Source organism: Meriones unguiculatus, chromosome 2 (assembly GCF_030254825.1).
Source record: "Meriones unguiculatus strain TT.TT164.6M chromosome 2, Bangor_MerUng_6.1, whole genome shotgun sequence".
Classification (NCBI taxonomy): domain Eukaryota; kingdom Metazoa; phylum Chordata; class Mammalia; order Rodentia; family Muridae; genus Meriones; species Meriones unguiculatus.
Window position 1 is genome coordinate 116922311 of NC_083350.1, and position 25053 is coordinate 116947363.

At 37.6% G+C, this 25053-nt stretch overlaps 1 protein-coding gene across 3 annotated transcripts in view; it reads right to left on the bottom strand.

Annotated features, from left to right (window-relative positions):
* Window positions 1–25053, bottom strand: part of Syt1 (synaptotagmin 1) — a 551311-nt gene that overhangs the window by 140090 nt on the left and 386168 nt on the right. For 2 of the 3 annotated variants that reach the window (XM_060378023.1, XM_060378022.1), the window contains 2 exons: window positions 9160–9344; window positions 3167–3289 (listed from right to left, as the gene is read on the bottom strand). In XM_060378023.1, the coding sequence (XP_060234006.1) occupies window positions 3167–3289; window positions 9160–9344 (308 nt within the window). The remainder of the gene's footprint in view (window positions 1–3166; window positions 3290–9159; window positions 9345–25053) is intronic. The other variant, XM_060378024.1, reaches the window with a different exon arrangement.

Consider the following 25053-nt stretch of genomic DNA (forward strand, 5'->3'; position numbering starts at 1 on the left):
CCCTTCCTTCCTTCCTTCCCCTTCCTTCCTTCCTTCCTTCCTTCCCCTTCCTTCCTTCCTTCCTTCCTTCCTTCCTTCCTTCCTTCCTTCCTTCCTTTCTTTCTTTCTTTCTTTCCTTCCTTTCGATAGAATCTTACTCTCTAGCCCAGGCTGGCCACAAACTTGTGGCAAACCACCTGTCTCAATCTCCCTTGTACTCAGATTCTAGATATGACCCCACCAAACCAGCTTGTTAATATATTTGCAAAGGAAAAAAATGGGGAATCTTGTTATTGCAGATTCTGGATCCACAGATTTGTTAAGACATCGATGTAAATGCTATTCAATAAATCCAGTCACACCCCAGGTTTTCACAAGTCCTGAACATAAATAAGAGTCTGACTTTTTAGCCAATGAAGTGAACAAAGAATTCATTTCTTTAAAAAACAAACAAAAGACAAAAAACCACAACACCACCCATTTTCTGTAGAGAGACCCAAGAGCATTCTCGCTGCATTTTCGCTGGCTGACTCAATCTCCAACTAGGACCCTATGTGAAGGAGTGTGTTGTCTTCACTTTAAAGCTGCATTACCTAGTTTGTGGTGTTGTCTTTCGGGAGCAGCAATGGATACTGGAAGGCAGGAACGCGAACAGACACACATGGTCTCTGTTCGCTAATGGAGGCACTAGATTATGATCACATGAGTAATAAAGCTCCCTGTCTCTCGGTTTGCTATATTCCATCTGGCCTTTGATGCCAATATAAGGAATACTCTATTTCCTCCTTCTCACTTCTTACAAATGATTTTCTTTCTGCAGGGAAAACAGTGCAAATATAACTGAAACTCGGTGAAGAGGGGTAATAATAGAGACTCGGATATCTTGTCATGAGAGGTTGGAGTGACTTCTCCTACTATCCCTTTAACTTCTGTTTAAGAGAGAGACCTTCCATTTTCCCACCACAAACGCTTCTTCACCCAACCACTTTTTTTTTCAGACATCAAAGTAATGCTTTATTTTACTTCTATATCCGAGATGTCATTCCTACAAATCTTAAACATGTTTTTTTGATGTTGAAAGCTAGTTTGGTGCAACTATCAAATGAACTGTGAATAAATTTTTGCAGTGAATTGTTTTTATATGGAGAACAGTCATTGTGTATATATGAACTTTGAAGTTAAATGATATGGTATTTCTAGAAATAAGGTTTATGTAATATAGACCTTTAAAATTCTATCCTCACACAATTTTCAGTCAAGTTTGCTTATATTCTTTTTTTTTTTTCAGCAGTTCAACGGCACCTTTTGGTTTTGGTAAATAAATACTCATATTTGATTAAAGCCTTGTCTACAGACTAAACCTTCCCTGACTCATAGGAACAATGTGACTGACACTAGCTAAGAACATTTGGAATCAAAATCAGTGCATACTATTTATAAACTTTTATCAATAAAATCTTCTAGGCCATCATAACAAGATGTGTATTTTGGACTTAATGTTTGCTGAAAACAGAGTCATAAATATTCATATTATTTTTGAGTGAAAGTGGATCAATTCTATTCTTGAGAGAACTATTGGGCTGAAGAGATGGCACTTGCTCCATTTCCAGAGGACTGAACTTCAGTTCCCAGCCCCGACATGATAGCTCATAACCTTGTGCATCTCTAGTTCCAGGGAACCAACACCTTCTGACCCCCATGACCACACTGTACACACGGGTGCACGTACATATGAACAAAACACCCGTACACATAAAAATATTTAGAAGTTTCAAAATTAGACCTATGAGATGCTACTAGTTTTCTACTGGGAAATATATATGGAGAAAAATACAAGATGGATATATAAAAGCAGGTTAAAAACCTGGAACCTCCATGGTAATGTGATGTAAGCTAAACTTTCCCTTTCCTGAAATATATATTATAAATGATTGGCTATTTTGCTTCTGACTAAATCCTAATGCTCACATTTTGGTCAGAGTAGTAGAAATGACCTGAAATGTATTTCATTAATTACAAGATGTTAATGGCTTATCCATGATCCTATATAAATATATACGGATATACCACACCTACAACCAATGTGTAGGTATCTAGACTGTACTATGAAATAACTAGCCAGGGCTATAATGAAACTGATCAAATGAAAACATTTTTAAATCCCAAGAATTTTTAAAATCAAAGACAGTTCCCCAATAAAGTACAGAATTGCTACAGCGGCTTCCAATTCTGTCTTTGGACATTAGCCATCAGAGCTGAGTGTTGATGTTTGATTACTCATCACTCACTGCTCATCAAACAGGATCTCTGCAGCATATGCTGCATTCCCATCATCCTTCCTCCCCCAGGAAAGGAAGAAGGATGAGAGGGGGAGATCTGGACTCCCTAGCAGAACGAGGGCTACATCCTGAACTTACTCACTTTTTTTTTCAATTCAGAAAACAAAGGTCATAGCCATTAATACTACGGATCTTACCTAGAAGGAGTTTCAAAGGCATTTTCCACTCTCAGAGGTACCTGGTAATAGGTACTCAGTGAAAAGAGGCTGCTGTTGTCCCTGATCTTAAAATGCTTCGGCACTTTTTGAGAAACAGAAGCAGAGAGGCCTGTTTTGGGTCTTTAGTCTTGTAGTTTCTGGGCAGCCTTCTTGGGCTCTGAGAATCAAGCTGCCCATCTTTCTGTTTTTACGAAATTGCTATCTTATCACTGTGGGACTCTCACCTAGCATCATAGGGTTGCTTATAAGGTATATCTGCCTTTAAAAGCCACAAAGCATTGCCCAGCTTTTAATTCTTCTACTGCTTTTTAAACTTATTTTTCTAAAAGTGGGCTTGGACGGCAGCTGACATTGTTTGGAAGGCTGTTCCCGCTCACACTGAGGGACCTATAGCGACTCTACTGGCTGGGAGCTCTCAGCAGCAACTGATGACTTGGAGTTAATTTGTATTCTGCCTGCCTCCTGTCAGTGCCACAGTAGATGTAATCGGCGGAATACTGTGAATTCTAATTACCAGAAGTTAAATTAGCAACTAGGGGACTGCCTGTACTTAGAAATGATTTCATCAATAGCTTTGATAATTGCATTTTCCCCCTCACAGCAAACGAAATTTTTTAAGGAGTAACCTGCTTCAATTTCTACTTGGTAATTTCAGAAAATGTAATGGAATTAGGCATTTCCTCCTCAGACCTGGTTATTCTGGAAATCATAGTCCAGTGAATATTGGAGCTTTCCCAGTTTCTCCTCTTCCTTGGGTTCTTCCTTTTCTTCTCCATCAGTCAATCCGGTTTCAGCATCATCATCCTTAAGGGCCTATGATGAGAGGGAAAAAGAAATTCCAATGAATTTTCATCAGAGTCCAAATTAAACTAGCCATACAGTTAGACCTCCAAGCTGTTTGAAGCAAGCACTAAGATGCTGGACATCTATTTGTTTGACACATTCTCATTGGCTGCTAACGTACACATTTAATTTTTAATTCCACTTGTGCATGGACCTTTTCCCCCCAATCAGCAAGCAACATGGAAGCAATGGAAGAAGCCCCCTCAGAGTATAGCAAGCGAAAATGTAACATTGTTGCAAGGAAAATGTCAACTCAGTTTTATTCTTGGCTCTGATTACATTGCCTCTTTTTTTTTTTTTTTCTAGTATGATAAAACATGCTTGTCTCCAGGCTGGGTTTCACATTCTCGCAGCTGCAGAGGTGCTCTGCATCATGTAAAACATCATTTGTGCATGCAGTGGAGAGATTCGTATGGAATGCATGGCCTTCTGTTGCCTTATTGCTGTGCCAAAGATGGCTGAGTGACCCTCAGGAAATGTAAATCCTTTGTGTTTTCACATATATAATTGTAACATTTAAGGAAAAAGGAGAAAACATGCCGCCAGCAAATGCATGTTTAGAGAGTAGTTCAGCCCATTTCCAGCTGAACTTTACCATTTCATTTTCATAACAGCTCCTCAGAAAGCTAGGCTGAATTAAACTGATTTGAGTTTATTTAATATCAAAGCCAAAATAGTCACGTGTGTAATTTTGGTAAGCCTCATGTGGGTATAAAAAAATTAATTTTGCATTAAAGAACACGGGCCATGGTGCTAGACTTAGCAAACCTATTCTAAGCAATTAAGTATTCTAAAAGGTAGAATATAAATTAAAATATTTGAGAGATCACCATGTCATAAAATATATACATTTTTCTGTATTTTAAAAATCAAAGTCTATATTATTTTCTTAAACTGTAAATATTGTGCAAGATATTTCTACTGCAAAGGTTTATAATATTGGAAGATTTCTTTATGGGATGTATACATAGTCATCCCTCACAATTAACAGTTGTGAAAAGTCTCATTTTTCTGCTCACTAGTATGTTTGAAAAATTTAAAGTTATCTATATTAGCCGTTCATATATTTTGTTCTGGTTGCTGTCTGTACATTTCATTTGGGCATTTACTTTACATTGCTTGCTTTTATTTTTTCAATGGAGCAGATGTTATACCTATTTCCTTGTAGCTATCATATTTTTGTTGTGTGTATGCTGCTGTAGAATCTCAACAGAAATCGAAAGGAAGCATATGAACAGTGAACTGCCCTATTTCTCTAACCGAATTGAAGAGTCTTTACTATCGTCTAACTATGGTCAGCTCCCAAGCTGCTGTGAGAACTCTTACAGAACTTGAATAGGAGAGGTTTAGCCAGGCTGCAAAGAGGCCCTGGGCCATCACACCATGGCTCACCATCTTGCTATTCCTGTCTGCTGTACACAGACCTTTCCTCTGCTGTCGTCATGCTCAGGGCAGGCGCTCCCTGTCCTTATCACTTACACAGAGAGCGTTGGTGGGCTTGAAATGGCAACCTCCATTTCTGGCTCCTCCCAGCTAACCCCACAATGATCCCCCAAATCCATTTGCAGGGAGACTGTCATAGCACATTAGTTCTGCTCTCTGCTCGGAAGAACATCTCAACAGAGCTAAGCTGTTGTCACATGTGTCACCCTTTGTGCTTTTTGACACATCTCAAGAGTCTACAATGAGTCTGAAAAATTGAAAATTATCATTTTCAAATGTGGCCAGCCCTATGCCATTTAATTTAGAAAGATATTTAATTGATTTATACTTGGGCGCTTTGTTGAATATTAAAATAATTTCATAAGAATTAAAGCAGGAACTGCACAGCTATTGATGAATTGCCTTAAGATGACTGAGTCTGACTAGAACACTTTGGGCAGTGACCTCCATTTGTCCTGGAGAACCCTAGCCAGGTACAATCATACATATATAGAAATTGTGGTTTTGGTAGTTAACCTCTATGTAATAGTTTGATTATTTTTTAAAAGAATAGAAAAGTCCTTAATCCACCCACTCACTGAAAATACCTATATGTCACTCCATTGTCACACACTTTACAAAGAAAAAAATCATGAATTTAAATACTTTTCAGAAGTCCCCTTTCAGAGCTGACAATTTATATATCATTTTTCAGACCAATGCAATTTGAAATAGCTGAGATATTAAATCTTCTTCTCCCTAAGTGGTTTTTTTTTTTTTTTTTTTTTTTGCCAGAATAGAAGGTGCAGGACAATCTCTGAAATTATTTTGCATGAAATAGGGCTAAATTTTTGACAATTTTTCAGTGCTCCTGTTCGTCACCAAAGTGATTAAGTCTATTCCTGTCCCGGAGGCCTAGCCTCATCAAGATGTACACTGTACCAACACATTCAATTCAGACCTATTAAGTCAGTAGCTATTATAATATCCCGAGAGCAATATTTTCTCTCTCTATAGGAAAAAAAAAAAACTCAAATGAAAAAGCTTGCAAGCCCAGAAGCTCCAAAGTCAGGCAAACTGTAACTGGAAAGCTTTGTTGGGAACATCAGGCCTTTTATAAAGTTCCCAGGCTTAGAGGGGCACGCCTGTTGTGCGCTTTGGAGTTCAAACTTTACCTACTCCACAGCCACCAGCAGAAGTATTTGCTCATTGTAAATTACACTGTTCAGATGGGATTTGGTAAGGCACACAAAAAAGGTAGTGTGAGGGACTGCATTTTCTTTCCTGTCTATCAATGTAAACTTTCAAATCATGTTAGCCCATGTCAGCAATGTTTGGAATGAGACACGTCATCTTGGATGATCAGTTGAGTTCAGCCTTTTGATGTCAGAATGGTAAGCCCTCAGCTGTGGAGCCCAGCCACCGGCATTGATTGGGAAGGTCTAGTAGCAGAAGAAACCTACCGCAAGGGACAGTCCAGAACAGTCATGAGACACAACACAGATAAGGAGGACATAGAAGGAAGAAATAAAAATTAAAATATTCACACACATCAGTGAAAACCATGGAGAAATGACCTTTCCAGAGTTCTGATTCTGCAGGTTGCTATCATCTCCCATGTATGGTTAGTGGTCTCAATATTCAAGATATTAAAAACCATAAACATGGATCTTTTGTAACATATACTGTTTAGAGTTTACTTTTGAAGTCATTGCTGATTTTTAAAGGATTATTTCTTGGTTAAAAAAACCTTACTAGAGAGATACATAGCCATGAATGTTGAATTTTGAATTTCTGGGAGTTTGGAATGGATTGAAGTAATAAAAACTTATTGATTGCCCTAAAGCCTATAGAGCTTCAGGAGTCATAGCTAAAATTTTTCCTATCTGTCCTGACTTTAAATGAGAGAGCCATTGACTGCTTTTATTTCCCTTATCCATGTTTACTGCAATATGCTGCTTAAAATATTTTCAAAACAGTGTTTAAAAATAAATTTAATTGGTATAAGGTGGAGGATTATGAGATACCATGTGACAAACCATTCCTCTAAACTCTATTCTTCATCCTTAGCCTTCTTTATAAGCCATTAGCTACTTTTGTAAGGATTGGTATAAACATATACTACCGATTACATAATTATCATTTGGGCATGATAATTTCATTTATTACAATTATATTTTATTCTTTACAATTAAAATTTAAAAAATATGCCTAGCTAAAGCCCCAAGTATATATAATTATTGACTTAAAGTAATTAAAACCATTTTAAGTGGTTGAAATTCTCGATTCTTGGCTATACCACTAAATTATTATAAACTATCATTGACTTTCTCTTACTGTTTCCTTATTTGATTCATATTCCCCTGTCCCTACCCATCCAAAGGACAGGGACTAGATGGAAAAGCAACGTCAGGTTTATACATGAGATCTTGGTCATTTATCCATGGTGTAATGGGAATAATGGCACTATGCCATCCATTATAGTATTACATAATATAGAACAAATCCACATATGAAAATACGATGTTCTTATCCTAGAAAGAAATGCTACAGTTACCACGTAAGAATAATTAATGCTTTTAAGTGTTAATTTCAGGACACACACACACAAAAAAAATCACAATTAAAATTTATGATAATTATAAAAATGATAGTACTATATCTTCAAGTTATTGTTTTTAAAGATATTGCTAAAATAACATTCTGTTTCTATCCCATGTTCACCAAGGGACATTATTTCTATACTTATTAATAAAATGTTTTTAAAAAATCTATGATCCTGTCTAAAAAAAAAACCCTAAATGAATCAAAAAGAAAAAAAAAAACCATCAGTATTAAATCCTACTTGCTCTAAGCCAAAATTTGAGTATCCACTTAACAAATTAAATGAAGAGAAAACTCCTTCTTAGTTATCTGTAGTTGTACATAAGCTTCTGTGACTGATGAGAAACTGCCAGAGAAATTGAATCTTTTTACCTTGAGCTTAGGCCAAATTCTGTGAGCATGAGAACAGACTTCACATCCATTCTGCAGCTCAAAAACCAAGCTAAAGTACAGGGAATGAGAAGCGAGTCCCTGGAACATTTCTGTCAACAGACACGACAGCATCTTTGAGAAGGAGTTTAACACGCAAACTGGGAAAGAACATGAGTGAGTTTGTAGGGAAGTAGGAAGCTGTATGCATGTACTATGAGGCTTGTGTTACCCCCTGATCAAAATCCACTTAGATTCCTGTGCTAATGATTCAGCTAGTAGTAATTATTGCTATAAAACAGTTGGGAAAACTTTCTATATGTGTTCCTATTTGGAAATAAATAGAACATTTAAATTATCTGATAATAAACAATAATTACAAATATTTCTATAAGAAATCTTTACATCCCATTTCATATGAGTTAAATTTTCTTTGGAAACATATAATGTAAACATTATCTCCCAAATGAAGAAGGATTTTGTACTTTTTATTAAACTTTACATGAACTAAGTTGTCTTGTTAACTTAGTTAAAAATATACATCACCACCAAGGACACCAAACACCTCTATGCATGGGAATATTGCTTGGGTTATAGGTTATTGACAGCATTATATTATAATTATGATCACCAATTGAGGAAATATAATGTTGCCTTTCAACTCGGTCTTCTTTAGGACTGGATCCTACCTCTCTCCATCACAGAGAAATTATTTCTGGCATCTGATGGCTGAGCAGGCAGGGTGGGTAGCAATGTTGGCATTTAGAAAGTGTGATAAATAGTTTGATGAGAGACTCAGGACAGTGGGTGAGTCAGAAAGAGACCCCTGTCCAAGATGGAAAGCACTCAGGTACCTTGTATTATAGTTCTATTTTCTAAAAAATATTCTAAAGCAATTAAGACTGGCTAACGAGATGAAATAAAAATGTCCAGACATTATCTTATTATGCCAGGCCCATGAACATCTACACCTGATAATGTAGAAGTCCTACCTTGGTATGTGTTTATGTGAGAGAGAGAGGAGGGGAAGAGGGGAGAGAGGGAGAGAGAGAAGGAGGGAGAGAAGGAGGAAGGAAGAGGAGGAAGAGAGAGAAAGGAAGAGACTGAGGAAGGGGGAGAGAAAGAGAAAGGAAGAGACTGAGGGAGGGGGAGAGAAAGAGAAAGAGAGAGAGAGGAAAGGAGAGAGAGGGATAAGGAGAGAGAGGAGAGAGAAAGAGAGAGAGAGAGAGAGAGAGAGAGAGAGAGAGAACCACTGTACCTTGTCTACTGTACTTTGGGAGACTGAGAAATGCCAGAAAGGACTGTCAAGCATCTCTACAAAAACAACAGTTGCCACAAGTTGTTCATTTCTGTAAGCATCTGGTATAAAAGAACAAGACCCCCCACTGACTGGTGACTTCTCAATTGAAGAGTCTGTGCATAGGTACAAAGAGTGAGTGCATTACCTGATCTTTCATGGTCTTCCCTAAGTCTTTCACGTCTTTCATGTTAATGGCATTCTTTCCTCCCTTTTCCTTTCCCTTCTTCTTGTTTTTCTTCTTGAACAAACATTTCTTACAGACACAAAAGCAGCAGGTCACGACTAAAAGGACTGCAACTATGGCTATGGCAATTAAGGCCCACGGTGGCACTGAAAGAGAGAAAACAAATATGAGAACATGAGTATCAGCAGTGGAACCAGTTAACCCAATGTGGCAACGACATCTATCCCTGTGGTTGGATTTCCCCAGCACTTGTGCTCCAGTGGTGTGGTCCTGGATGGTTTTATTGGCTCTGTGGCCTGGGCCTTGATAGTCCTTCTACATCTATCACATGCCTCCTTTCCCTTATGCTCCAAGCTAATTTCCATTTTTCATCTCTTCATATATTCAGAGCTCTCCAGCCAGTTTGCTGAGTTTGAACACTGCTTTCATATCTTGTACAAATCCTTTCTCTGCCTCAGTTTCCTCATCTATTCAGTAGAGGTTAAAACTGATAGGTAGCTTAGTGAGACTTATGAGAGTTAAGAATTAAGATGTAGTGGCCAGCATGACAAAAGCTTAATTGCTGTCAACTGAAATTATTCATCAATCAAATACTAGATGCTATCTTAATATCTTCTGGCACGGCAGAACGTGCAGACATTAATCACACAAACAGGAAACCAAATGTAAAAATTATAACCATATTGAAGGCAAGAATTAAGCACCTTGAGAATATATCATGGAAAGATGTGGCTTGCTCAGGCAGAGGTTATGTGACTCTGGCCTGATTGCTTAGCAGTTATTTCTGGTTTCCTCTCTATCAACTGAAGAATATAGTGGCAGCCATTCCCTTTGGTTGATTAAAGTTACCAGATTAAAAAAGAAACTTAGAATGCCATTCATCACATAGCAGGAGCTCAATTAATGGTAGCTATCATATTCAAGGCATAGGATTCAGTGATGTCAAGAATCCTTAGAAGAAATGAGATTTATGAAGAGAGATATCAAAAGAGAGATGGACATCCTGAACAGAGCTCAGTGAGAATGCACAAGGGATGGAGAGGAGGAAGCGATAAGGTTTGGATATATCCCCAAAATACACATTGTCCAAATTATTGTCCAAAGTGCTAAGAGTTAAAAATACACCCTTATTTTAGCCTCTGTGTACAACTTGCTTATAAAAAGCTGAGTTTCGTGGGTACATTTGAGATTTAACTTTGATTGGAATGGAATTATTCATGATTCAAATCACAGTTCTTCAGATCTATCAGAAGTAATTAGATTTGTCTGTTGTAATAAGAAAAAGACATTGGGCACTGAAATAGTAAGAAAAAGCATAATTTTCTTTGAGCCGCATAAACATCATTAGTGCCAATGATTGTTGAACACAAGTCAGGAGTACTCTGATAAAGTAAAAACACTTAAAATCAACCTCTCTTCAAAACAGAGAATCCACTCTTGCATGCTCTCTCTGCATTTAGCGTTGTACTGAAGAACATCCACTCTGCATATTACTGAATATTAGATACTAACCTAAGGACATATAAAATTACAACTTTTGATACCATGCTTACAGCTACAGAAATACTTGTGGGAACAGTAGAGATAAGCACACACCCTAAGACATGACTTCCTAATGTTTTCTAACCTATTTGAACAAACCATGCTTTTTTTTTTTTTTAAAGTGGAAGTCGAGAATTCCTCTCAGCAATCAAAAAGGAGGAAATCATGAAATTTGCAGGCAAATGGTGGGATCTAGAAAAGATCATTCTGAGTGAAATATCCCAGAAGGAGAAAGACAAACATGGGATATACTCACTTATATAGACCTATAAGATATGATAAACATAATGAAATCTATACACCTAAAAAAGATAATCAATTGAGCGGACATGGGGTAAGATGATCAATCCTCGTTTAGAAAGACAGATGGGATGTGCATTGAACGTATGACAGGAGTCTACTGAGCGTATCTGAAAGACTCTAACTAGCAGTGTTTTCAAAGCAAAGACTCATGACCAAACCTTTGGCAGAGTACAGGGAATCATAAGAAAGAAGGGGAGTTAGTCTGATGGGGAAAGGATAGGAGCTCCACAAGGACCAAATATATCTGGGCACAGGGTCTTTTCTGAGACTGACATTCAACCAAGGACCATGTATGGATATAACCTAGAACCTCCACTCAGATGTAGCCTGTGGTAGCTCAGTAACCAATTGGTTTCCCAAAGTGAGGGGAACAGGGACTATTTCTAACAGGAACTCAATGACTGACTCTTTGGTCTCCCCACCCCCGAAGGGAGGAGCAGTCCTGTTAGGCCACAGAGGAGGGCTTTGCAGCCAGTCCTGAAGATACCTGATAAAACAGGATCAGATGAATGGGGAGGAGGTCCCCCCTATCAGTGGACTTGGAAAGGGGCATGGTGGAGATGAGGGAGGGAGGGAGGGACTGGGAGGGAATGAGGGATCGGGACACGGCTGGGATACAGAGTTAAAAAAATGTAACTGATAAAAAAAAATAAAAAAAAAGGAAAAAAATAAAGTGGAAGTCATTGCAAGCTTATGCAACCAATGACACTATTCATATGCCTTCACTTAGAAAATTCTACCTTTGATGACTGAATTAAAATCCTGCCATGTGTGAACAGGAGGCTCTACGTTCAGTGCAGGCAAGACAATGTTAATAATGACCCTTCATTCTAAATCTCATAAATTATTCTCCCAGTTGGACTTCTCTGATAGTCTCTCAGAGAGCTACATAAAGGCCTTGTAAATTACAAAAGACAAGACTGAGATGATTTGACAAGTTCACACAAAGAAAATTGTTGGTAAGAGCAGAGGAACATTATTTAATAAAAAAAAAAGTTAAAGAGAGAGGAGCATGGGGGTTACAAAAGAATTCTGAAAGAGTGCAACTAGAAGGTGATTTCAAATCACTGAAAAAGTTTTGCTTTATGACCTTTGTCTCCTCAGGCATTACTAACTGCTGTATTTGCTTTCATTTGATTTAATGTGAAGGTTAATTCTAACCTTAATTATAATAACTAGAATTTTTCTCAAATTTACTAGTACCTTTAGGTAGAATTAAAGAAATTTCTTACTCTATTTTTTTTTGTATATCTGTGAAAAGCCAATAATAATAATGCAAAAAATAGCCATTTTTAATAAATGGGATTTTTTTGAATATAGTATTTATATTAAAATTTTACTTTATTGAATAGAGAAGTGGAATGTTCTAAATTTAGTAAGTTTACTAAAGAAACTTCATCAGCGGCAGTCACTCAGTTCGGTTTTAGTGTGCGAATCTCACAGAACGTACTTTGGATTATTGAAAATATGCTTATTATGGTCTAACCACTGTGTCCAACTTTAGCCACATTCTTTCCTTTAACCTCCACTGCAGTTTTGTTCATTATCACTTCAGTTTTACAAAGAAAACCTCAACGGATTAGATATATTGAGAAATTTAAATGTCTCTAGGTTGTTCACCTACAAAATGTGTAAATGTAAAAAAAAAAAAAAACATACAGAGGAAAAAGTCACGTCTGCTTTTGAGGCCTTTTTAATAGGACATTTTTAATGAAAAAAAAAACATCCAATAAACCAACCGTGTAGAGTGTGGCCGGGAGCGATCTTGTCAGTGTAAACACACTTCCACCAGAACACTGCTGCTGGTACCATATTCGGCTGCTGCTTACCTTTACTACCTACTTACAAATGAAATTTCAAATCCGAAGTTTTGAAATTTAACTTTATTTATTTATTTATTTATTATAATTTATTCACTCTAAATCCCCATTGCAGCCCCCTCCCTTGTCTCCTCCCAGTCCCACTCACTCTCCCTCTTCTCCCCCTGTGTTCTTTCCCTAGTCCCCTGATAGGAGAGGTCCTCCTCCTTTTTTATCTGACCCTAGCTTATCAGGTCTCATCAAAGCTGGCTGCATCATCTTCCTCTGTGGCCTGGCAAGGCTGTACCCTGCCAGGGGGAGGTGATTAAAGAGAGGCCACTGAGTTCATGTCAGAGACAGCCCCTGTACCCCTTACTAGGGACCCACTTGGAAACTGAGCAGCCAATGGGCTTCCTTTGAACAGGGTGTCTAGATCCTCTCCATGCATCCTCCTTAGTTGGATTATTGGTCTATGCAGGCCCCCCTGGACTCAGATTCAAATCCAAATTTTAACATTTAACTTAAAGGCTTTTAGCAGAAAATAATAAACAATGATGAAAACTGAAAATATTATTCTTAACTTTCCAGTCAATGAATTATTTTTTCCTATATTTCTTGAACTAAAGATAAATAGATACATGAGCATCAAGCTAAAGAAAATGTTTTTTTTTTTTTTATTTTTTATTATAGTTTAAGTTAGACTAGTGGTAAAAAGGAAAAAAAAACAGCCACATGACAATGAATATCCCATTGCTTAGAAGTTGTAAACAGGTTACAGATATTGGGACATCTTTGCTCATTCCTACCCGTTTTATGTGTGTTATATTTTGGAAAGCTGGTCTTTCTTCTCTTTAGTTATCTAATATTTACTCTTCAGGCTTATGACAAGCATTAGCAGTGACAGTCTTTTGAACAGAATCAGTAGATACATTTGTTAAATCTCAGTGGGATTACTGATTATATGCTATAATGTATTGGGTGGTATACAGAAAATGAGAATAAAATAATACATTGGCATTCAAAATATTAATCAGTATTGTAGATCTGCATATACTTAGAAAACATTTTAACACATCCTTTTCCTATGCATGAAACACACTTTCTACTGATTCAAAAGTTAGGGGTTTGTTGTTGAGTATTTGTGATGTAAACATTACTATTGACAGAAACACAATTAAAATATTAGTTACCATCTTGAAATAAAATTGTTTCGACATGTCTTTAATTGAAAAATAAAATAGAATTGTTCTCTCACTAAGAAAGATTATTCTTCTATGGAGATGGCTATAAACTGAATAGTTAAAAATATACTTATTTAATCAAAGACATTAGTGGGTACTTACTGTATGCAGTATCTTTTTCTCAAGATTGGGATACAAATTAAGCAGGGCATGTCTAATGATGTACATTTGTCTTTTAATTTTTTAGTGTTTATAAGGCAGATGTCAATTGCTTTCTTAAAGGAAGCTAATTTCTCATTTTGCTAAGTTGCTCCAAGAAAATAACAATGTGCATTTTAAGATGGAACCTACATAGCTTAGCAGGCACCGGTGTATACATTTATGTTGCATGCACATATCTATTGAAACCATCTGGTAACTAGTCTTCCCAGAATTTAAAAATCCACAATGATATAGCAAAACATCCTTTGTTTTCTCCAAGGGGTGTTTGGCACAAAATAAATTTTAAAGAAATTATTTACTTAAGGGACTTTAAAGAATTTCTTTTTTTTTCAACACGGGTACTTCAAATAGCTTTTTCTTTAATATAGGTTGAGAACTATAAGTTAAAAGCCCATAATTGTAAAGCTATTTATTGCATAGAGTACATTTTTCAAAAAGAAAATCTTTAGCGTTCCCCAGTAACTCCACTGGGTGGGCATTTGGGCTCCCCAAATCTAAAGCCATCACAGTATATTATATTCAGAATTACAGAAGCAGTAATTCATACAGGGCACCCTGTGGCCCAGGGATGCTTCAGTAGGTAGGGCTGCAACTCTGCTTTCCACAAAATGATTTCTAGTGACTCGGAGATCTGTGCATAGCTTGTAGAAACCCACAGAGCCATATATACCTCTAGTAGGAGCAAGGGCTCTCTGCAGTGTTCTCCACATCTGGCTTTTTTGTGGGTTTCTAATCTTAGCTTCTCAACTCCAATTCCCTCCTTCCTCTCTCCTCTTTCCTTGGCTCATACTTCCTGCCCATCCTCTTGTAGATTTACTCTTTGGGATCTTCATGTGGGTCAGGGCTATAGCTCACTCTTTTTGGTATCTCAGGCTTGATTTTGTTTTGACAGGCTGCTCTTCATTTGTGCCAGTTACGTTACCATCCATTATCTTAAGAGATCACCTTAAACTTAGGTCCCTTCATCCCCCTACGATGGGCTGCTGTTATTTTCTTCCTGGGAAATATAAGCTCATTCATTTACGCTACTCTTAGACCAGCCAGGAACCTCAATATAATTTTGTTGCTATGGACACTGTAAAAACTTAGCAGTAGTTCAGGTATTTTTCTGTATTTGATGCATCTCTATTTGTTCAAAGAAAGCTTTACTCCTGCCCTCACATCTCTGTAATGAATTTTGTGAATAAATTCCAGACTTGTGCATTTATATGTCACTAGAGCTTTTTTGTCAACATCTAGTTTACCGCAAATTATCCATCATCTTTCTATATTGTTATGGTTCTCCAAGATGAAGAATACAATAGGAAAATGGTTATTTTGCTATTAACTAGCAGGAAAAAAAATTCTATTTCAAGCCTTTGCTTCTGAAACTGTTTATGAATAATTTTTAAAAATACAAGGATAATCATCTTATAAAGATTCGCACACATAAAAAAGCAAAGCAAGTTTTGTATTTTAAAGCTTTTTATAAATTGTAGAATGCAAGTGGGAGAAAGCACTGGATATATGTGAATTAAGATATCATTAGTCACCTCTGGAGACAGACATCAAATGCAAATTTGAAAAAATATACACAGCAGATGGAATGTAATTTCAGATTAAAACAAATAGACAAAGTCAGAATGAAGAATTTCTCATTATAAGGCAAATAGATATAAAGACAAATTTTGGCCCTTAGGTATTTAATACACTTTATTTTCCTCATTTTTTTAGAATAAGTGTTCTGGATGTCTTTTGTAATGATATGCTCAAAGAGTGTTATTTAGAGAATGTTCAAAGTGTTAAATATTCAAGAGAAAAACATAATTGTGTATGTGTGTGTGTGTATCTGTATGAGCCCATAAATTTAAATATGGTTGGTAATGTTTGGTATCCTGGTCAAAGTTTTAATTCCTGCATTCAGGAAAGCATTTGGTTGCAAATTAAAAGCTTACCCCACGCATCTGGGCAAGTTTCATCTAGACTGACCAATTCACCAAGCTCAAGGTCAGTCAACTTTCATTTGTTCAATTTGTCATTAGCCTTTTATCCAATTGGTCATTTAGCCTTTCATTTGTTTTTCCTTGATCAGCTGCTGAGCATTCAAGTTGTGAAGGGATTGTGGGTGCAGAGCACAGATAGCAGAGTAAAGCATGCTCCTTGCCTCTGGACGCTTAGGAATACCCACTGCGATAAAAATGCTAGAGAGAAATAGGGAGTAATACAGAGTCAAAGATCCAGTGGAGTCGATGGGCTGGACCTATAAAAGCTGGGAAAGAGTAAGATAAATAGTTCAGAAATTCAAAGAGGGCTGCACGGAGGAGGTGAGTCTTGAAGTATATTCTAAAGCCTTGCTTGCTACCATGAAAATACTATTCTTAGGACTTCATGTTCTTCTCTCTGTTGCCCTACCCCCTTATTTTGTTTGGTTTCTAAACTTTTAATTTAATTGGTTACTCAGAAGGATAAAGACATCAGAATCTAAATGAGTCTACTTTCCTTGTGGTACATTCATAAACCCTTCACCGAAGGGCACTTACAGTAATTTTCTTAGGGATCCATTTTGTATACTTCCCCACACACCTGTTTCCCTTTTCAGTTTCTGAAAGATCTGTTCATGCAAATATGTTACAGAAGTGATCTGAGGCACCAACCACGCCGTGGCTTTTCAGGGTCCGTTCGCGTTGGTTACTATCAGTGCAGGAGAGACTGATGAGCTCATCCATTTCGGAGGCCACTTAGCACATCAATGCTTGATGCGATGGAAGAATGCTAACAAAGTCTGAAACAATCCACCCAAGGAGTTCCATTCCATTTGGGTGGCTCGAACACACACAAAGCTACGAACCAGAACCAGACAGACCTTGCAAATGGCAGGCTGAATGGTGTTTCTTCCTACATTCTGTTGATGTGTACTGATTGCAGCCTTATTCTACATATCAAATGAGCACTTGTTTTTTTTTAAAACTTTAATGAAGCGGGGACTCTGCCTCTTTTTTTGTACACCAACTCTCAGGAACTGTTACTACACAGACCCTCAGTAAACGTTTGCTGCTTTGATATGCACAAAGCCACTAGCTGTTCTTTAATAAAACTTTACCAGGGGCTCCATTCCCTAATCTGATTCCAGTATTTACTGTGCTGTTGATCAGATTCATATACACAGTGGAATAACTTCAGGCGCTGACGTTTCTCACTGAATGCCACCATTAGTCTTGATAATCAGTTACTTGACTGGTGGCCATTTTATCTGCACACAGATTAATCAAATAATTCTATACAGGTCTATAATAATAGTCTGCTTCGAATGATAAGGCCCTATCTTCACAGTACTGGAAGGTTTAAATTTGATGTGGAAAACGATGTTTGGTCTTTGAGTGGATAAAAACTTTCAGAGGATTTAGATAAGGTGTGGGGCTTGCCCATCAGCCTGCTAGCAGCAGGCTTCTGGAAGTAGTGTCTCGGTAAACAGGAAGGATGCCAGGAGAGTTGGCAGAGGTGAAGGCCATTTCCCAGTTGATTAGTTCTGAAGCCTCTGGAAGTTCATAGCAGGTTTCAATCATTCTGCAGACAACACAATTTTGTAGCTATAGGGAATCCATTTATCTATGAAACTTTTGGCAGGTCTCTCTTAAGTTCTGATATTTAAGTTCAGACTTAAAACAAGTTATTATTTAGTTTTTTCCCCCCTTATGAATGCTAATGTCTTCTCAATTTCTATATCACAACAACAACAACAACAAAAAACTGAAATAAGGCTGAAAACTGAAAAAAGGCTCCTGGATTCGGAGCCTTTTCATGATGGTTTTATTTTGATGCTTTGAACTGGTTAGAGATTTCTTTAATCTGTTTCCCTTGGACATCTTTGCCCAAGGAAAACAATATATTCTAAGAATGGAACATGGCTCCTGTTGATAATTAGTGAGTAATGCAATATTTTATTATCAGTATTTGTTTCTTTTCTCAGCAATTTAATGTTATTAAGATTCAATTTAGTTTTGACAAGAGCATATCAGCTAAAGGGGAGGAAATGTTCCCTGCTCTTTTGTACTTTAAGGCTGTGGCTATAGACAACAAAGAAAATTCTACTTAGTTGTATCATATGCTTTTTGGAAGAATTCTCTCCTCGTACATCATGCATAATTTTAGAAATCCCCATAACTTGGAGAGTTGATTGTGCTGACAGGAACTTGTGTGGCCGCTGTGCCTGAGTGGAGAACTGGACGTCTGGGTCTTTCCAGTCGTGAAAAGGAAACATCAGGCTCATTAATTTCATTACTACACAAAGTGAAAGGCAGACAACCCTGAGAACAAAGCTCTTTGCTTGTCTAGCTATCCACAGGATGTTTCACTTTGATTATCCAATGGATCCCCACTGCTCTAGACCAAACATTAATTTTCTTCTCAAACTGTTGTTTTCTGTTTCTTTCAATATGTTTCACTCCACGGCAATTTCGCATGTCCATTTCCCTAGCTGAAGTGTCATTTTGTCTTTTTGTTTTATGGGCTATAAACTTTCATCTTTATTTTGTGCAACTCCCACAATCCTTGATTTATTTTTCTGGTCTTGTTTTTAAAAGAGCTTCCCTATCTAGTCAATCTTGTACATGGTGGCGTTTCCCTTGGGGCTTATGCTCTTCTGTTTAAAAATGTATTCTTTTGTTTGGAGTTTCTCCGTCTAAGCCTTTGACTGTCAGCATATGACCTCAAGGCCTTGTATGACTCATGCTTAAAATTATTAATAGTTCTTACAGATCTCCACTAAGGATATCGAATTCTCTTTGCTTTCTTTACCAACACTTGATAGATAAACATCTGGTGAATAACATGTATGAACCCTTTAACTTTGTTTTTCATCCACATTTACTCATCATTTTTGACTTTTTAGAAATAAAAATCATTTATTAATACAAGCTTAATTGTGCTCCTTGTCTTCATTGTGGGAGAAGCTATCTGGAGTGATGTGCTCCCTTAGTTTCTATGAATGCTTCAGCAATGCTATTGAATTATAAAGAGGCAGAGAAAGCCCTTCTGAACTATTGCAAAAACATGGCTCCTTTGAACATCTTTAAAAGCCAAATTGCGTCCTATTTCTTCTTACTATTTCAGTCAAAGCTTGATTGAACTTCAAAGCTATATTAATTTTCCAGATATTTCAGAAAAATTGTACAATTATTCTTTATATTTTGCAGCATTATTCCATGATCTCTGCATAACTAGTATAATAGGTTTTATATTTAGAGTTTTTTTTTTCTCCCTTTGAGACCCTTTCACATCATCTCAACTGGTTTGACCTTATATTTCAAGCTGAACACTAAGAGTGATAGAACTATCTCAAATGTTCAGACCAGAACAGTGTGGATCTGAATGTGGTTTCTGTAACGTGATTCTTATTAGAATTGGGATCAGACAGGATTTTGTGATCCAGCGTTGATTCTCTTACCAAATATTCCAAAATTCTTTTGTTGACCACAAAGATAACTAAGTAATTTATTATTTCTAAGAATAGTTTAGTTTTGAGAAACATTTTAGAGAGTATTCCTATTGGGTTTCTTTGAGCTACTAAAAAAGAAAATACTTAATGGAATATAAAAAACCAATTGGTAATGATTATAATAATCATAGTATATACAATATAGATCACACATACAAGAAATACAATAGAGATCATGGATATGCCCTAAGCTCTTCCTTTTTAATTGCCAATGCTTTGATTCTGTTATTTTAACTCTGTGAACCTCATGTTTACTACCAGTATATGGGAATTTACTACAGGAAATGGAAGGAAGTTTTAATCGCATATGTGCTTTGTGAGATGAGATTTTGTATATGAAAATACTTAGAATAGTGGACAACACAAAAGGGAGTTTTAACAATTTTCAAAAATAATTTCTTAGCTTGAAAATACAAAGAAGTTTGTCTGCTTTTTCCCTCTGACAAGTTACGTGAATGAAATATAGACAGTTTTTTATGTGTGATATAACTCCTAATGTTTTCAACATGTTCTAACTTAGGGATATAGCAGAGTGTCAGGCAACATTCTAAAACAAAGATTACTGGCAAAACCTGAAAGTCAAGGCATTTTGATAGTCCTTAAGCAATTCATGGAGAAATGATAGAAAAATCAAACTTGGAGGAGAATAAAGAACAGTCATTTGCAGCCACAAATAATGCAAGCTTCATTAAAACATTAAGGCTGAGACTCAGCCAAACTTTGGGCAGAGTGCAGCGAATCTTATGAAAGAAAGGGGAGCTAGAAAGACCTGGAGGGGACAAGAGCTCCACAAGGAAAGCAAAGAAAAAAAAATCTGTGCCTAGGGGTGTTTTCTGAGACTGATACTCCAACCAAGGACCATTCATGGAGATAACCTAGAACCCCTGCACAGATGTAGCCCATGGCAGTTCAGTGTCCAAGTGGGTTCCATAATAATGGGAGCAGGGACTGTCTCTGACATGAACTGATTAGCCTGCTCTTTGATCACCTCATCCTGAGTGGGGAGCAGCCTTACCAGGCCACAAAGGAAGAGAATGCAGCCAGTGCTGATGAGACCTGATAGACTAGGGTCAGATGGATGGGGAGGAGGACTTCCCCTATCAGTGGACTGGAAAGGGGCATGGATGAAAAAGAGTGAGAGCGGGTGGGATTGGGAGGGGATAAGGGAGGGGGCTACAGTTGGGATACAAAGTGAATAACTGGTAATTAATAAAAAAATAAATTAATTAAAATAAAAAACATTGTAGTAATGGAAAGAAACGTTTTACATCTCTTTATAGTTTCAGTAATTGAATCACCCAGGCAGTGCTATCTGAGACAATGTTTGAGCATAGCAGTCAAGATGTTAGTGGCAAGACTTTACCCTTTCTGTAGGCAGTTAAGCTTGAAAATATGCTTATACTGCCTCATGTGGACACTGTTGTTTATTTTTATTTGTATTAAATATTAGTTTATTCATTTTGTATGCCCTCTCCCTCCTGCTTTCCCAATCCTAGCCTCATTCCCCCTTCTCCACCCATGTCCCTCCCCAAGTCCACTGATAGGAGAGGTCCTCCTCTCCTTTCTTCTGATCCTAGTCTATCAGGTCTCATCAGGACTGGCTGCATTGTCTTCCTCTGTGGCCTGGTAAGGCTGCTCTCCCCTCAAGGGGAGGTGATGAAAGAGCAGGCCAATCAGTTCCTGTCAGAGACAGTCCCTGTTCCCATTACTATGGAACCCTTGGACACTGAACTGCCATGGGCTACATCTGTTCAGGGGTTCTAGGTTATCTCCATGAATGGTCCTTGGTTGGAGTATCAGTCTTAGGAAAGACCCCTGTGCCCAGATTTTTTGGTTCTGTTGCTCTCCTTGTGGTGCTCCTGTCCTCTCCAGGTCTTACTATCTCTTCCTTTCATAAGATTCCCTGCACTCTGCCCAAAGTTTGGCTATAAGTTTCAGTATCTGCTCTGATACCCTGCAAGGTAGAGCCTTTCAGAGGCCCTCTGTGGTAGGCTCCTGTCCTGTTCCCTGTTTTCTCCCTCTTCTGATGTCCATCCTCTTTGCCTTTCTGAATGGGGATTGAGCAGCTTAGCCAGAGTCCTCCTTCTTGATTAGATTCTTTAGGTGTACAGATAGGTGGGAACTTGAAAAGATCATCTGAAGTGAGGTATCTCAGAAGCAGAAAGACACACATGGTATATACTCACTCATAAGTAGATATTAGCTATATAATATAGTATAAACATACCATGTAGACACTGTTAACAAGATGTATTTAGTGCTTTGCTTTCCCTTCCGAACTGGTAAGACCATAGATAATGAGAAACCTACCCCCATGACACTCTTACTGTCTCATAAATATCTCCTGGCATTTCATTAGTAATCATTTTTTATTAAGAACCAACTTTATTTTCCATGCTTACATAGAATAATTCATGAAATATTTGTGCATATAATTTCATTTGGTCAATATTATATTTATGATGGTAAAGTTAAGCTATAGAAAGTAATATAGATCTTAAAAGAGTCTTGAAAAATAATCATGGCCCAATGTCTGGCCTAGTTCTTTGAACTCTCAAACTCTTGTAATTAATCCAATTTGTTTCAAGTCAATGATTTAAAATTACTTAGAATAGAACCTTTGGTCGCTTACTATTCTATTGTTCTAATATAAATGCCTATTTTTTTCTTTTTTCTTTCTTTTTTAATAAAAACCTTTACTTTCTACTCTCTTTCCTCATAATTTTCTTGAAAATAGAACTCTATAATATCCTTTGTTGGTTTTGACTAGAATTATATGAATTCATATTTTAATTTATATAATTCATATTTTAATATGAATTAATACAATAGTGAAGTAGAGGATTTTACTAAGGCATCAAAGCTATGAAAATTAATGGAAGTAAGAGCTGTGCTTTACATTGTGTTTCTGTATTTTACATCAATAAAACGACCAAAGTCAGAGCTTGGCTACTACGGTTCAGAGTTCTTATAGCTGTTAAGCTTTTATGCTTACAGTATCTTGAAATCCAGCTAGTGCCTAGAAGAAATGTAATTATCTCAATAGACTTGTGGCTTTTGAAAATTCTTTTAAAAACTTCAGTAGATGGATTGCTTAATAATGTTTAGGCCAATGCCTTCCCAGCAATGTAAAAGCCTGTATTTGAAGTCCACTTTAATGCCTTTCAGTGAATGACTAAAAATTGGCAAATTTAGTGTGCTGATATGCGCAAATTGTTTGACTTAGGGTCAAATTAGTATCTATGAAAAATATGTTTATTTTAAGTTAAATACTGTTGACTAGAAAGGGACCAAATACTGGAGTCGTAAAACTGCTGGAAAGAAGATCTTGAGAGGGAAACAAAACAACACAGAAATGAACAGAGTGGTGTGTGTGTGCATATGCGTGTGTGTGTGTGTGTGTGTGTGTGTGTGTGTGAAGTACTCACCCAGAGAAGTAGCACACCAGTCTACCTGCAGTACATGAGTGCACTAACTTTTTCAGTCATTGCTGTCTGAAGTCTTCTTAGTCATTTGTAACAAATGGAACATAATTTATGATTGCATTCTACAGACTTCAAAGAGACATTGACTATGTGTTTATGTTAATTGTGTTAGATTCCCCTAAATCTTCTTTTTTTCAATTTATTTTTTATTTTTATTTGTTTCTTTAATTTGTTTTTTAATAATTTATTCACTTTATATCCCGATTATAACCCTCTCCCTCATCTCCTCCTGGACCCACCCTCCTTCTCTCTTCCCTTATCTCCCTTCCCTAGTCTTCAGAAATGGGAAGCCCTTCTCCCCTACCATCTGACCCCAGCCTATCAAGTCACATTAAGGCTGCCTGCATCCTCTTCTGCTGTGGCCTGGCAAGCCAACCTGCCTCCCACCATGGGAGAGGTGATCAAAGAGTGGGCATCAGAGTCCATGTTAGAGACAGTCCCCTGCTTCCTTTACTAAGGAACCACATGGAGACTGAGCTGCCTGTTGGCTACATCTGAGCAGGAGATCTAGGTCCCCTTCATGCGTGGTCCTTGGTTGGTGCATAAGTCTCTGCCCAGATTTGTTGGCTCTCTTGGTCTTCTTATGGAGCTCCTGTCCCTTCCAAGTCTTTCTATCTCCCCCTTCTTCCATAAGGTTCTCTGCACCCTGCCCAAAGTTTGACTGTCAGTCTTAGCATCTGCTTTGATCTCATGCTGGGTGAAGTCTTTCAGAGGATATTTATGGTAAGCTTCTATCCTGATCCCTCTCTTCAACTGCTTCCCGTGTCTGTTATATTTGCCCTTCTGAATGAGAATTAAGCGTCCATCCTAGGGTCCTCCTTGTTATTTAGCTTCTTTAGTTCTGTGGATTATAGTATGATTATCCTGTATTATATGGCTAATGTTCACTTATAAGTGAGTATATACCATGTTTGTCTTTCTGGTTCTGGGCTACCTCAAGACCCAGCTATAGCACTCTTGGAATATACCCGAAAGATGCTCCACCATTCAAGGACATTTGCTCAACTATGTTCCTAGCAGCTTTATTCATAATAGCCAGAATCTGGAAATAATCTAGATGTCCCTCAACAGAAGAATGGTATAGAAATTGTGGTACATTTACACAACAGAATACTACTCAGCTATTACAAACAAGGAAATCATGAAATTTGCACACAAATAAATGGAACTAGAAAAGATCATCCAGAGTGAGGTAGCCCCTGGGTCTTTTGTTTGTAGATTCACTCTGGGCCCTTCCTGAACCAGAACATGCTGCCCTACACCTGGTTTGTTCCTTTCCATTATCAGGCCTCCACTTTGGGATGCTTAAACTCTGTTTTATATGTAAGAGAGATGAGAAATAAGAATATGGCTAGGAGCTGGGAAATCTACTGTGAACTATTTTGTTCTTTGGCACTTTTTCTGGTTGTCCTTTAGCAGCACAACTTGGAGGAGAGGAGAAGGTGAGGAGATTGGGAATGGTATACCATCTCCAGAATAGTTGAGCTATTTCAGCTCCAGCAGCCCCCAGGAAGTGGCAGAGAAATCAGCTGGCAGGCCCATGTCCCCACACTGTCAGAGATATCAGGTGCTGTATTTATAGTGTTATGTGGGTGAGGAGCACAGACATAGTCTCGGAGACTACAAACATGAAGACAAAAGTTAGCTTAAAGATGCATGCTCTTATGATCTTTCATAAAGGACCAGCAATCTGTGGAGTTGGTCATGCAGCATGGTTGCATAATATTTACTGCAAAAGTGATCTTGGCTGTATTCCTTCCTCACCCCAGCACCACCGAGTAACACTGAGCAGTTTACAACAGCAGAGGCTAACACCTACAGCTAGAAAAATACAAGAGAATCATGAGGCT